At 60.5% G+C, this 13,796-nt stretch overlaps 1 protein-coding gene across 8 annotated transcripts; it reads left to right on the top strand.

Moving 5' to 3' along the window:
- The first annotated feature begins 75 nt into the window (after positions 1-75).
- Positions 76-13,212, top strand: BRPF1 (bromodomain and PHD finger containing 1). Of its 8 annotated transcripts, none has more exons than XM_052777604.1 (14): positions 76-142; positions 289-906; positions 2,069-3,028; positions 5,456-5,612; positions 6,741-6,872; positions 7,218-7,364; positions 8,330-8,642; positions 9,577-9,891; positions 11,139-11,426; positions 11,534-11,681; positions 12,207-12,343; positions 12,442-12,560; positions 12,672-12,826; positions 12,916-13,212. In XM_052777604.1, the coding sequence occupies exons 2-14, from the start codon at positions 311-313 to the stop codon at positions 13,118-13,120; spliced, it is 3,672 nt and encodes a 1,223-aa protein (XP_052633564.1). In that variant the 5' UTR covers positions 76-142; positions 289-310; the 3' UTR covers positions 13,121-13,212. The 8 variants fall into 8 exon arrangements, with proteins under 8 accessions (XP_052633564.1, XP_052633567.1, XP_052633565.1 ...); XM_052777607.1 differs by having other exon boundaries at positions 12,937-13,212; XM_052777605.1 differs by having other exon boundaries at positions 9,580-9,891.
- Positions 13,213-13,796: the final 584 nt, after the last annotated feature.

The following is a 13,796-nucleotide window of genomic DNA, read 5'->3' on the forward strand; positions in this document are numbered from 1 at the left end:
TTTACCCAGCGGCCGCCCCGCGCCAGGCGCCGCCGCCGCCGCAGCCTCCATTGTTGCGGCCCGGCCCGGGCCCGCCGCTGCCGCCGCCGCTGCCCATGGAGCCGCCGCCCGCGCCCGCCCGCTGAGCGCGGCCCCGGGGCCGGTGAGCGCCGCCGGAGGGAGGGAGGGAGGGAGGGGAGGGGAGGGGAGGAGAGGGCGGGCGGCCGCCGCCGCCGCCGGGGCCCGGGGAGGGGGCGGCGGGGCGGGGGGGCCCGGCCTGGCCTGGCCTCAGCCCCCCCCCCCCCTCAGCCCCGCTCGGGCGGGCGACGCCATGGGCGTAGACTTCGACGTGAAGACCTTCTGCCACAACCTACGGGCCACCAAACCCCCCTACGAGTGTCCGGTGGGCACCTGCCGCAAGATCTACAAGAGCTACAGCGGGATCGAGTACCACCTCTACCACTATGACCACGACAACCCCCCCCCGCCCCAGCACACCCCCCTGCGCAAGCACAAGAAGAAGGGGCGCCAAGCCCGCGCCGCCAACAAGCAGTCGCCCAGCCCCTCCGAGACCTCCCAGTCGCCAGGCCGCGAGGTGATGACTTACGCCCAGGCCCAGCGCATGGTGGAGGTGGACCTGCATGGCCGCGTCCACCGCATCAGCATCTTCGATAACCTCGACGTGGTGTCCGAGGACGAGGAGGTTCCCGAGGAGGTGCCCGAGAACGGGAGCAATAAGGAGAACACGGAGACCCAGAGCGTCCCGCCCAAATCCGGCAAGCACAAGAACAAGGAGAAGCGCAAGGACTCCAACCACCATCACCACAACGCCTCGGCCGGCACCACCCCCAAGCTCCCCGAGGTGGTGTACCGGGAGCTGGAGCAGGACACCCCTGACGCCCCACCTCGCCCCACCTCTTACTACAGGTATTGTCCGTGGCCGGGGCGCGAGGAGGCTCCCAGGCAGCTCTAGCTTGTGTCCTGGGTCTGGAGGCGGAATTGGCCCCGCTCTGTGCAGGCGGCTTGTCCGTGGCTCGTGGAAATGGCTTCCATCTGCCTCTCCCGGGTCCCACAGAGCTGGCTGTCCCGTGGCTTCAGGCTCTGGGAGCTCTGTCTGGCGTCGCGCCCTGGTGTTGAGGGGTCCGTGTGCCTGCAGAGCTCTCGCTTGCTGCTTAGGTCATTGCCGGGATCACCGCGCTTGTTCCTTGCCGGGACGGCACGTATAATCATAACAAAAAATGAATGTGTCCTTCTGCCTTCCATACTGCTCTTCGGAGGTATGCTGGGATAGCTCTAGAGCCCCCCAGCACCAAGGTGTACCTGTAAGAAGTGTCCGTTTATGGGCTTAGTTCTCCTTGTTATCCTACAGTTTTCCATGAGTGGTTTAGTGAGTGCAGTGGCCCAAACACCTCAAGCAGGGAGTTAATACTGAACCAAAGTAACGCTTGTGTGGCCACCCCAGCTGTCCTAGTCGCCCCGTGCCCTGAGAAACCAGGGTCGTGTTCCAGGGACAGGATAATGATATTATTTCATGTCAGGGTGTTAGAAAAGAAACCTTCCCCTGAGGCGTCTGCGATGGCGGGAGGTGGTTGCTGTCAGTCAATGGAGCAGCAGCCTCGGGGTTCCAGCTCTTTCGTCTCTAAGTAACATCCCCTCACCCACGACTCAGAGTGAAAGAGAAGAGGGCGCAGCTGCCCTTGCCAGAATTAACGAAATGTGGTGCCTCCATGCCTGGTTGCTGTTGTGTCTTAGGCATGAGGCTGCTGTCTCCAGAGCACCTGGCACCTGCTTGGTGGCTCATGCCGGCTCCCATCTTGCGCTGATGAGTCTCCAAGGCCCTTACCTCGTCCATTAGACGAGTGTTATTTTGTCTGTGTCATGCCCAATGCGCTGTTGTGCCACTGCGCTGCTCGGGGTGCAGCAGCACCTCCTGCTTCTGCACGTTCCTGCCTCATCCCTGGGGTTTTTTTCACTTGGGTCTTGGCTGTAGCGTTTAAACGTTTCCTCAACCACAGCCTGCAGGAGTTAGGGTTCAGCAGCTCTGAGTCCCTGCCAGCTGTGCCCTCACCCTCCCGTGCTGTCCTTCCAGGTACATCGAGAAGTCGGCAGAAGAGCTGGATGAGGAGGTGGAGTACGACATGGACGAGGAAGATTACATCTGGCTGGACATCATGAACGAGCGGCGGAAGACCGAAGGCGTGAGTCCCATTCCCCAGGAGATCTTTGAGTATCTGATGGACCGGCTGGAGAAGGAGTCCTACTTTGAGAGCCACAACAAGGGGGATCCAAACGCCTTGGTGGATGAGGATGCCGTCTGTTGTATCTGCAACGACGGGGAGTGTCAGAACAGCAATGTCATCCTCTTCTGCGACATGTGCAATCTGGCTGTGCATCAGGAGTGCTACGGGGTGCCCTACATCCCGGAGGGACAGTGGCTCTGCAGACGGTGCCTGCAGTCACCCTCACGAGCCGTGGACTGCGCCCTCTGCCCGAACAAGGGGGGGGCCTTCAAGCAGACGGACGACGGGCGCTGGGCACACGTGGTCTGTGCCCTCTGGATCCCGGAGGTGTGCTTTGCCAACACCGTCTTCCTGGAGCCCATCGACAGCATCGAGCACATCCCGCCCGCGCGCTGGAAGCTGACCTGTTACATTTGCAAGCAGCGCGGCTCCGGGGCTTGCATCCAGTGCCACAAAGCCAACTGTTACACCGCCTTCCATGTCACCTGTGCCCAGCAGGCCGGGCTGTACATGAAGATGGAGCCCGTCCGGGAGACGGGGGCCAACGGTACCTCCTTCAGCGTGCGCAAAACCGCCTACTGCGACATCCACACGCCGCCGGGCTCCGTGCGCAGGCTTCCTGCCCTCTCCCACAGTGAGGGGGAAGAGGAGGACGAGGAGGAGGAGGAGGAGGGGAAGGGCTGGAGCTCTGAGAAAGTCAAAAAAGCAAAGGCCAAGTCTAGGATCAAGATGAAGAAGGCACGGAAGATCCTGGCGGAGAAACGAGCCGCAGCGCCCGTGGTTTCTGTGCCCTGCATCCCCCCCCACAGGTACGACCCACTGCCCTCCCTTGACTGTGGAGAAATTTCTCCCTTTCTCTGTGCCTTGTGTCCCACTTTCCACATGGGCGTTATCTTGTTCCTCCCCTTAGCTCTTCGCACAGGTGCTTTTTGCTTTATTCTCACAGAGGGCTGTTGGTGGTTTCTTCTGGGAGTCCTGCAGAGAGGCAGGGCGATGCGCTGTCCCGCAAAGGTGTCTGGGCCCTCGGCAGGGCAGGAAATAGCTGCTGTTAGCTTAACGGCAGAGAATGAACTTGGCCGGGTGCGTCAGGAAGCAGCTGGGGGTTCCCAGTGCTCCTTTCCTGTTGTGCTGACCTCAGGCGCTGGAGTAAACTGGGGAGGGAGGAGGGGGGCTGCTCTTCTTTCTGCCAAGGTTTTTTTTCCCCCCGGGGCTGTGCTGCGGAAAAGAGAGAAGTGTGGGAGTGATTCAGGCCTGGGAAATGGGCTAACCACAGGGGTTGTTTTGGCTCTGGAGCAGAGAGGTCTTATATCAGGATCCCTGTGCCCTGCTGAGCACAGCTCATCCATCCCAGCAACTGCTTACCCCTTGCTGAGCTTCCTTAGTGTTTTGTGCCAGTCGCAGGCAGCAGCTTTGCCTCGGAGCTGCCTGTTGGAGCGGGGCCGGGCAGCAGCAGCAGGGCGCAGAAAGCCTCGGCACAGCTGCCTGCGAGGGGTGGCTGGAGAGGACCAGGACTCCTGCCTGCCGAGGGGCACGACTGTCATGAGGTTGGCTTCACAGCACGAGGTGTCAGGAAGGTACTTGAGGCCTTGCCAGGGATCATGTTTCTGTTGCATCCCGACCCTGAGGGCTCACGGGAAGGTGCAAACATCCAGTAGTTACAGCTATAACTGCCGTGTGTCTTGCTCTGGTCTGATCACTGGGCTGGCGTGCAAATCCCAAAACCAGAGCATCTAAGAGCCTTGCCAGAATTTGTCAGTGTAGTTTATAACTCTGGGTGTCCTCGGCAGCGTGCAAAAACACATAGAAGCATCTTAGGACGGTTTTGGATCTTGCCGTCACCCTGCAGCAGGCATTGCACGGTTGAAGCGCGGGTTGGGCACAGAAGCGTTTGCCTCTGTGGTTGTGAACCACCACCCCTGAGCTGCTGAGCTCTCCTCCTTCCTGCAGCAGGAGCTGTGCCGGGGATGTAACCCCGTGATGCCCTGACGCCATACCGTTGTTGTACCTGCCGACCTGTCGAGCACAGCTGTGACAGTGCAGGGACACGGGACTGCTGCTTTCCTGCGGACTCTCGAGACTATCTCCTGTGCGGTCGGAGGGGAGCACCCGGGAGCTGTGGGCTTTGCTCTCTGGGCAGCATTCTGGTGACTTGTGGAGGCAGGTTTCTGCTACAAGGCTGCTGGCATTTTGCCACAGTTTGTGTCCTAACCTTATGTTTTTGCTCACTCGAGGATTGCTCTGTAGCTGGAGCCTCTTTTCTTATGTGTGGACGCATTGGCAGGTGCTATCGTTGTGCTCGCAGCAAAACCCACACTGAGCTAGAAGCTGTTAACCTCTCCCCAGGCCTTCCTGTTGGGATTAATTATTCTTCAAGGGCTGTTGCCAGAATGCCAAATGTCTTCCTGTGGGAGCTCTGCTTGGCTGGCAATGGCACATGAGGCTGCTCTCCCCAGTCTCTTCAGCTGAGGCTGATGCAGGTCGGGTCATCCCGTGCACAGAGCTGTCCCTGTGAGATGTGGAGATGCTGGGCTTCTTCATCCCTTTGGCTGCCCGCTAGCAGGGCATCTCTGTCCAGCTTTGCTGAAGGAGGCTGTCCCAGCCCCTCCAGGCTTTCTGCTGTTGTAGAGGGTAGGAAAATCCCTTTTGTGGTGTTTTGGGCTGTTTAGGGTAGTCCTTCATTAGCTCGGAGAGGAGTTCTATTGTGCTCGTGCCTCCTGTTCCCTCCTCACACTTTGCCAGGTTTGGTCAAGTTACGGGCTCCCTGGGGCTCAAGTTTGTCTGGTAATGTTTGGCCAGGGCCTTTGTCAGCATGAGTGGCCCTCAGCCGGGTAAATAAATGTTTTGGGATAGCAGTGCCATAATGCTCACGGTCTCGGGGACTGTGGGAGCTGTTAAAGGTCTGGTCCATGATGCATCTGCGTTGTACCGCAACCCGGCACAGCCTGCCCCAGGCTTTTGCCTGAAAGTTGGCAGGAGGTAGAAAGGAAAAGTCTGTTTTGGAGAGGCAAGGCTGGATGTTTCCTGGCGTCCTCTGTTGTGGCTGACGCAGACAGGCGGCTGCCATGCATGACTTGGTGTTACAGAAATTCCTGCCACAGGAAAGGGTGTTCTCTGCCCAAGCAGCTTCTCAGCTGCTCTCGGGTGGCCTTGCTGCTACATCCCCCCAGCCAGGGCTTCTCCTGCAGTGGCCAGGCTTGCCTTGTTGATGGGGTCTGTGGTTCCTCTCCCTTCTTCAGGCTCAGTAAGATTACAAACCGTTTAACCATCCAGAGGAAGAGCCAGTTCATGCAGAGGCTGCACAGCTACTGGACTCTGAAGAGACAGTCCCGCAACGGTGTCCCTCTGCTCCGCCGCCTTCAGACACACTTGCAGTCACAAAGAAACTGCGACCAGGTAAGGGCAGCTTGTTGGGGCACTGCAGGGAATCCTGGCTGCGCGCGCGTGCTTCCTGCACCTTCGGAGCTGTGGGCTCAAAGCCTTTGCTGCATGCGGTGCCTGCAGGCGCAGAAGGGGGGCCAGGGGTACGAGGTCCCGGATGAGGAAAGGGCAGCCCCAGCTGCTTTTGCTGCTTCACCTTCTCCTCTGCTCTCGGCGTTCAGAGATTTGCCAGGCAGCGATGCCGTTGGCAGCCTGCCACAGGAAGGGAATCCTGCCCTCTCGTGCTGCCGCACAGAAGTTAGCTCCTTCCTCGTGCCCGCGTTTAGCTGGTGGCAATGGCAAACCTGTCAGAAATGGCTCTAGTCTGAGGTTGCTGTGTCAGCAAGTGTTGAGAGAGATGGCCGGAGATCTCCAGAAACAGTCTGGAAGAAACCAAGGCCTCGCTTTCAGTTTCTGAAACCGCTCCAGGAGTGCTCCCTGTGGGTGCTGCTTCCAGCCCACTGTCTGCCTCAGCCCTTAGTCAGCGCTTCACAGATGTGAAGTCTCTGGTGCCAGAGAGGAAGATTTTTCTTCTGGCTCCCTGCCTGAGCTCTAAATCTTTCTTTCTGAGCCCTTTGAGGACTGTGACCAGGCAGGGGTTTCTCCTGCCTTTGCCCCCTCTTATTTTTATTTGCTGGAGAAGAGTTGAGACTGCTTCTGCCCATCTTTGGCTACGGCAGAACAGAAGTCAGCATTTTTTGGTGCTCCAGAAGTGAAAGCAACCACAGCCATGTTCCCTTTTTGCCCTGTTGCCCTTTGCCGGAGCTCTGAGCAGCAGCACAGACCCTGGTATTGTTGATCTGTGCTCTTGGGCAGCTGCCGGCAGTTGATCGTGTTAGAAAGAGTATTTCCAGAGGCTCAGGATGTCTGCCTCCTGGCATCCTAAGGGCTTGGTGACCAAGGAGTAGCTATTCAGCTCTGGTCAGAGATCACGCTGTTTCTGAGTCGCCTGCCTAGGTTACAACAAGGGAACCAGGACCTTTGCTGAACCAGTGGGTCGAGCATGCCAGTTCCCTTTGCCAGGGAGGAGCCCCAGCACACAATCAGGAAGGTAGAGATGGGAACACATCTCCTGTCAGCTCATGGTCTCTGATGTTCCCACAGAGAGACACTGAGGATAAGAACTGGGCCCTGAAGGAGCAGCTGAAGTCATGGCAGCGCCTCCGCCATGACCTAGAGCGTGCACGCTTGCTGGTGGAGCTGATACGCAAGCGGGAGAAGCTCAAGAGAGAGACGGTAACGGTTGTTTGCCCCTCCTTGGGGAACTGCTGGGGTGGGCATGAGCATGGGCTCTTTAGAGTGCTGCAGGGTGCGTGCCGGGGTCCCCTCAGCCGTGCTGTGCCCTGCCCCGGTGGCTCTGAGCAAAGGTGGCTGCTCTGCAAGGCTGAGGTGGGACACGCAGGTGCTGGAGCCGGTGTTAGACCTCCTCTCCCCAGAGATGGGTGTGAGGTGCAGTCCCTGCCCCTCGCATGAGCAGAGCTGTTGCTGTCCTGCAGGACTGCACCGCTGCTCCCTGGGGACTGTCCCCGCCGCCTGGCCGCCGGGCAGGGGGCTCAGCCCCGCTCTGTTCCTCTGTTTCAGATCAAAGTGCAGCAGGTGGCACTGGAAATGCAGCTGACCCCCTTCCTCATCCTCCTCCGCAAGACGCTTGAGCAGCTGCAGGAGAAAGACACAGGCAACATCTTCAGCGAGCCGGTCCCTCTGTCTGAGGTAACAGAAATCTACGAAGTAAGAACCCCCTCCCCCAGATTTCTACTTCACTCAAAACTTGTCCCTTGCTTGTGCCAAGGGCTGCCCAGGGTGCTCTCTCGTCCGGAAGCTCCCCCAGGCAGCCTGGTGCTGGCCCGCGCATCCCAGCACCACTCACCCAAGGGGGTGTGCAGCAATGCCCCTCCTGGGTGAGCTGAATGCAGAACAGCTGAGCTGGTGCTGGCCGGGAGCACAGCACTCAGCTCTTCCTCTGCACGTGTTGCTGGTGACTCCAGTGTTTGTGAGTAGTTGGGGATTCCCGCTGGGAAAGGCAGAATGCCAGCCCTTGGCAGGCGGCACGCTCTTACCTGTCCTCTCAAGAAGGCCTCTGCTAGGTGACAGACTGAGCACAGCACAGAAATGGGTTTGACCCCCAGGCTGTCACTGCTGGGAGCAAGGGAAATGATTCCTGAGACACATCGTCGAGTCCCCGCCTGGGGAGGTGGGGAAAGGCCATGCCAGCTCTGCACGGCTCTGGCAGCAGGTCGGCACGGAGGTGTCTTAGCAGAGCTGGGGAGGAAGGCTGCGGGGTCCCACCTGCAGCCACTGCTGCCGCCTGGACAGTTCTGTTTTACCTGTCTGCACTCACCCTCCCCCCCCGGGGGCTGCACTTGCGGTTTCCTCCCCCGGGGAACACCATGTAGTATACTGGATCCCAGCTGCCTGCAGACAGGAGGAGAGGACGGGGTGCTGGCATGTGCACTGGAACCGTAAAAACGCTTCAGAGTGTGTATCTGCTCTAACAGGTTGAGCACAGCACATGGGCTCTCTAGTCCGGAGGCGTTAACTGTTCCTCAAGCTGCGAAAGCAGACAGCATTCCCCGATGTGCATTTGGGCAGAACACAGGGAGTGATACCTGATTCCTCTAACAACTGTTTTCTTGGAGCAGGTAATGCTAACTGATGGTTCCTGGGCTCTTAGCTCTGGCTCTTTCCTCATGCAGGTCCCAGACTACCTGGATCACATCAAGAAGCCAATGGATTTTCAGACAATGAAACAAAATCTGGAAGCCTATCGCTATCTGAATTTTGATGACTTTGAGGAGGATTTCAACCTGATTATCAACAACTGTTTGAAATACAATGCCAAAGACACAATCTTCTACCGGGCAGCCATCCGTCTGCGGGAGCAGGGAGGTGCCGTTCTCCGGCAGGCTCGCCGGCAGGCGGAGAAGATGGGCATTGACTTTGAGACAGGCATGCACTTCCCCCACTGTGTAACGGTGGAAGAGGCTCAGGTCCAAGACATCGAGGACGGTGGGTACTCATCCCCTGTTCCAGGGTACAAGGGCTACTCAGAGGTAAAGCCCGGGCAGAGTCAGGGCACCTGGGGGTCTGTTCGAGCAGCGTCCCATGGGAGGTTCAGTCGGACGCCTGGACTGTGTGTCCCCACTCCCCGGAGAGGTGGGGGCTTTGCTAGTCAGGTACCTGTCGGCCCCATTAGATTGGTTCTAGGCAGTGGCTTGTCTGCGTGTCCTGCCAGTCCCTTGGTCCCTCATCCTCCTCTTGGTCAGGGCAGGAGGCTGCCTGGGACGTGGCCTCCCTGGCCAGCGTCAGGGGTACTGTCACTCGCCCTGTCCCCTGCACTGGCTGTGAGCTGCTGAGGCTCCTGCTGTGCTGCCCAGCTAGGACTGACTACCCCTGGTCAGAGCTGTATGCTCCCCCCTCTCTCCCCAGCTGCGGGCTTTGCCGGCTGCCATGCAGCTCCTGACACCCATCAGCCAGATCTCGCTGGCTCCGTGGTTGTAGTTCTGCTTTTCTCTGGGCAGTGGGGAGCACCGCCAGGAACAGTGTGTCAGAGAAGGATCCTTTTAGGGTCCCCCTCTCCCTGCTCCAGCATGGGACAGGCTCAGAGAGGGGAACTTCCCTGTTCTGTAATGCTTCAGGATCCCTTTGACTGTTGTTTTCCCTTTCTTTTTCCTGCTGTGTCCTTGCTCCAGCCGATGGGAACCCTGGTATTCTCCAAGCTGTTGATCAGCCTGCTTTCCCCAGCAGTCCCAACCGGCTTGCTTCCCACAGGGCTCCTTCTCCAGTTCTTTTAGGGTAACTTCCCATGTTCACAGGTGTTTGGTACCATGTCAGCTACTTCCCTCCTGCAGGGAATCTGGATTGCCCCATGCCCTTTCAGGTAGAAGAGCTCCAAAGAGTTCCCGATTTCTTTCATCCATCTGCTCCTCTTTCATTCCCCCAGAAGATGTGCGGCTGCTGCTCTCGGAGAATCAGAAGCACCTGCCCTTGGAGGAGCAGCTAAAGATCCTGCTGGAGCGGCTGGATGAGGTCAACGCTGGCAAGCAGAGCATAGGACGGTCCCGCCGGGCCAAGATGATCAAGAAGGAGATCACGGTCCTACGGCGAAAACTCGCTCACCCGCGGGACCTGGGCCGAGATGGGCTGGAGCGGCACAGCTCCTCTGCCAGGGGAGTCCTGCAGTCGCACAACCCCTGCGAGAAGGACCTGCAAACAGACAGTGCTGCAGAAGAGAGCAGTAGCCAGGAGACTGGCAAAGGTACCGGTCCCTCCAGAACACTGCCAATTTTGGGGAGTGGTGCAGAACCACCTCTGGACAAGCTTGGCTGGGGGAGAGGCTGCCCTGCCAGGTGCGTCCTGAGGCAGGAGGGCCATGTGGGCAGGTCCCCACACACACCTCTCTCTTCGCTCTTCCTTAGCAGCAGGGCAGATGGCCTCTTGGGGGGGCAATCCCTTATCTCCTGTTCCCCTGCGGGGCTTCCTCGTTTCCAGTAGTGCCTCCTGTTAAGGGTGGGTGCAGACTACAACGTCTGCGCCTCCCCGGGCTCCCTCCCAGCATCCCCATCCGAGGACAGTACCCCACTGGGTAGTTTGTAGTGAGCTGTGCCAGCCAACCAGGCGGGACTGGCAGCTGAAGGAGGCCACCTCCTGTGTCTGGAACAGCCACAGCCTGGTGTGTGTTTGCCTCTGGGGAGGGTTGGCAGGTCGCTGGTGTTTGCAGCTGCCGTCAGTGTTCACCTCCCTTGCGGCCGAGGAACTGGATGTCGTTCCAGAGACTGAGAGTCCCAGCTGTGTGATGTGGGGCATGAGATGGATTGTTTCCTCCCGCCAGCTCTGCCACGCTGCCCGGTTTCTCTAGGGGCGTTAGGGAGGAGGCTGCCTTCAGTGTCCCTTTGCACTGGGGGGCACGGGAGGGAGTTGCAGCAGCGCTGACTGCCGAGCTCCGAAACGCCCTCCTGGGGCTGGGAGCCGAACACGGGCCAGCTGCCAGCTCCCTGGCCTCCTGGACGGAGATACTGAGCTGGGCTCTGTGGGGAGCAAAGCAAGAGCTCCAGGCAGAGGTGCCAGGTGTCACGGGGGGTTTGCCATCTCTGCGTCTCAGTCCTGCCCCGCTAAGCACCGGGAAAAGCAGGCTTTTCCGCAAGCAGGTTGTATTTTAGGGCCTTTGTCTAAAAGGGTCCAGTGGAGCTTCTCAGCTGCTGCGTGTTGTGGAAAAGGTTTACCCCTGCTTGCTTCCTATTCTTGACTTCTGTTTCTGTGAGGTTGCTGCCTGGGAGAAAGGAGGGCATCCCTGACTGGTGGAGCGTTCTTTGATGTCCCCATTTAGCTTTTACTGTCAGCAGACTGGATAGTTTGACCCTGAGGGCTCAGGCATGGCAAAGCTCAGGACGGAGGATCTTCTGAGATAACGTTCCAGAGAAATGAAGCTGTTCCTTGATGCCGCTGCTGTGCAGTCCCTGCCAGGTCCTGTGGGCTGCAGCTGACACCTTCTCCTCCCTCTTCCAGGTCTGGGTCCCAATTCTTCTTCCACCCCAGCACATGAAGTTGGCAGGAGGACCTCCGTGCTCTTCTCCAAGAAGAACCCTAAAACTGCAGGCCCTCCAAAACGTCCAGGTCGCCCCCCGAAGAATCGGGACAGCCAGATCACTCCCGGCCACGGGAACAGCCCCATCGGGCCCCCCCAGCTCCCGATAATGGGGTCCTCCCAGCGGCAGAGGAAGCGAGGGCGAAGCCCGCGCCCCAGCTCCAGCTCGGACAGTGACAGTGATAAGTCCACTGAAGACGCTCCCATGGGTGGGTGCGGCAGCTCCCCCCACGCAGCCAGGCGGCCGTGGCCCCGCTGGGAGCACGTGGCGGGGTGCCACACGGTTGTAACGTTCTTCTGGTGGGGTGTTTTGCAGACCTGCCAGCCAACGGTTTCAGCAGCGGGAACCAGCCAGTGAAGAAGAGCTTCCTGGTGTACCGCAATGACTGCAATCTTCCCCGGAGCAGCTCCGACTCGGAGTCCAGCAGCAGCAGCAGCAGCAGTGCTGCCTCGGACCGTACCAGGTACCGTTCCCGGGATGGCTCTGATGCAGCTCTCGGCCTTGAGTTGCCAGATGAGGGAGCCTGTTTGATGGTACCCATCTCCTTCACCCTCCTGTGGCCCGGCTGCTGTTAGCTAAACCCTAGAAAGCTGCAGGTTTTGTGCCTTTTTTTAATGTAAAACCTAAAGGTGTGAGTGTGCAGCAAAAGGCTAGTAGGGAGCATGAACCGGGGAATTCCCTCTTGGCACAGTGGCTGCTCTGACACCAGCACTTCCAGCAGCCAGCTCCAGCAGGCTCCTGCCTGTGCCTCTAATTCGGATCGGTGCCCGTCTTCTGGGTCCTCCTGGGTGAAACCGGGTGAGGGTCCGGCCAGCATCCCAGCAGAAGCACCATCCCCCCTTTCTTCCTGGTACCCCTGCCAAGTCCTTCCCGGTGCTGATGGTTGAAGCCCACGGGCCCTGGCATTCCACCAGGCTGGCCCTCTTGAAAGCAGTTTCTGGAAGCTTAACGTGGCTCCTACTGACAGCTCCGCTCCCTCTCCCCGCAGCACAACGCCCTCCAAGCAGGGCAGAGGGAAACCCTCCTTCTCCCGAGTGAACTTCCCGGAGGACAGCAGCGAGGACACGTCGGGGACGGAGAACGAGTCCTACTCCGTGGGCACGGGCCGAGGCGTGGGACACGGCAGTAAGTACCGTGGCTGCCTGGCCGCCTGCCCAGCTGGTGCCGTCGCCCCGGGGGGGAGGGACGCAGCTGACTCCCCTCTCCCCTCTCCTCTGGCACAGTGGTGCGCAAGGGCATGGGGCGCGGTGCGGGGTGGCTGTCCGAGGACGAGGATTCCTCCCTGGATGCCCTGGACCTGGTGTGGGCCAAGTGCCGGGGGTACCCCTCCTACCCGGCGCTGGTGAGTACCGCCCGCTCCCGGGGCCTCCGAGATCCACGTTCCCCCTCCCGCAGAGCGGCACTCGGGGTTCCCCCTTCCCCTCTCAGCCCTCCCCTCCAACTCCTCGGGCAGATCATCGACCCCAAGATGCCGCGGGAAGGCATGTTCCACCACGGCGTCCCCATCCCCGTGCCCCCCCTGGAGGTGCTGAAGCTGGGGGAGCAGATGACTCAGGAAGCACGCGAGCACCTCTACCTTGTCCTCTTCTTCGACAACAAGCGCACTTGGTAAGGCCGGGGCGCCGGGGGCTTCGGAGCAGGCGGGGGGGTGGGGGGGGTCGGGGGTCGTCCGGAGACGATTGTAACCCTCAAACGAGGTGGCCCCCCGCTCCCCGCAGGCAGTGGTTGCCCCGGACGAAGCTGGTGCCTCTGGGGGTGAACCAGGACCTGGACAAGGAGAAGATGCTGGAAGGTCGCAAGTCCAACATCCGCAAGTCGGTGCAGATCGCCTACCACCGCGCCATGCAGCACCGCAACAAGGTGCAGGGCGAGCAGAGCAGCGACTCCAGCGAGAGCGACTGAGCTGGCCCCCCCCGCTGCCGCCGCCGCCGGACGCTCCCCCGCCGTATCTCAGGGCAAAACGGGGCTCGGGGAACTTACCCCCCCCCCTCCTTTCCACCTTCTCCATGCAGCTGGTCTGCACCCAGCGGGGGACTGGGAAAGTGGGCGGGGGGGGACGGGGGGGCAGCACCCTGTGCCCCCCCCCCCCCCCCACTCTCACGTTCCCGGTGCCTGCTTCCCCCCAGCCCGCGGCTCCCCGGGATCTCGTTCTGGCCGCCGCCGTGCCCCGGGGCGGCCCCCGCCCCCGCCATCTCTCCCTTCCCTTCCCCGCCACCCCGTGCTGCCCCCCCCCCCCCCCCCCCCGCCCCGCCCCGCCCCGGGCCCAGGCCCCGCCGGCCCCGCGCTCGGACGTTGTTTGTATTTATTTTGAAGGAAGAAAAAAAATCTATTGATTCTTAGAAAATAAACCTCCGCTGCGGAGCCGCGGCCGCTGCGGGCGGGGGGGCGGGGGGGGAGGAGCGGACACGTGCGGGCGCTGCCGGGTCGCGCTTCCGGGGCCGGGCGGGCCGCGGGCGGAAGCTGAGCCAGAGCGTCGCGGGCGGGCGGGCGCTCTGCCTGCGCGGAGGTGAACTCTATGGTGGGGCCGTGGCGTGGGGCTGGGTTGGGGGGTGCGGGGTGGCCGTGGGCAGGCGGGAGC

This window comes from Harpia harpyja, chromosome Z, assembly GCF_026419915.1.
Source record: "Harpia harpyja isolate bHarHar1 chromosome Z, bHarHar1 primary haplotype, whole genome shotgun sequence".
In the NCBI taxonomy this organism is placed as follows: domain Eukaryota; kingdom Metazoa; phylum Chordata; class Aves; order Accipitriformes; family Accipitridae; genus Harpia; species Harpia harpyja.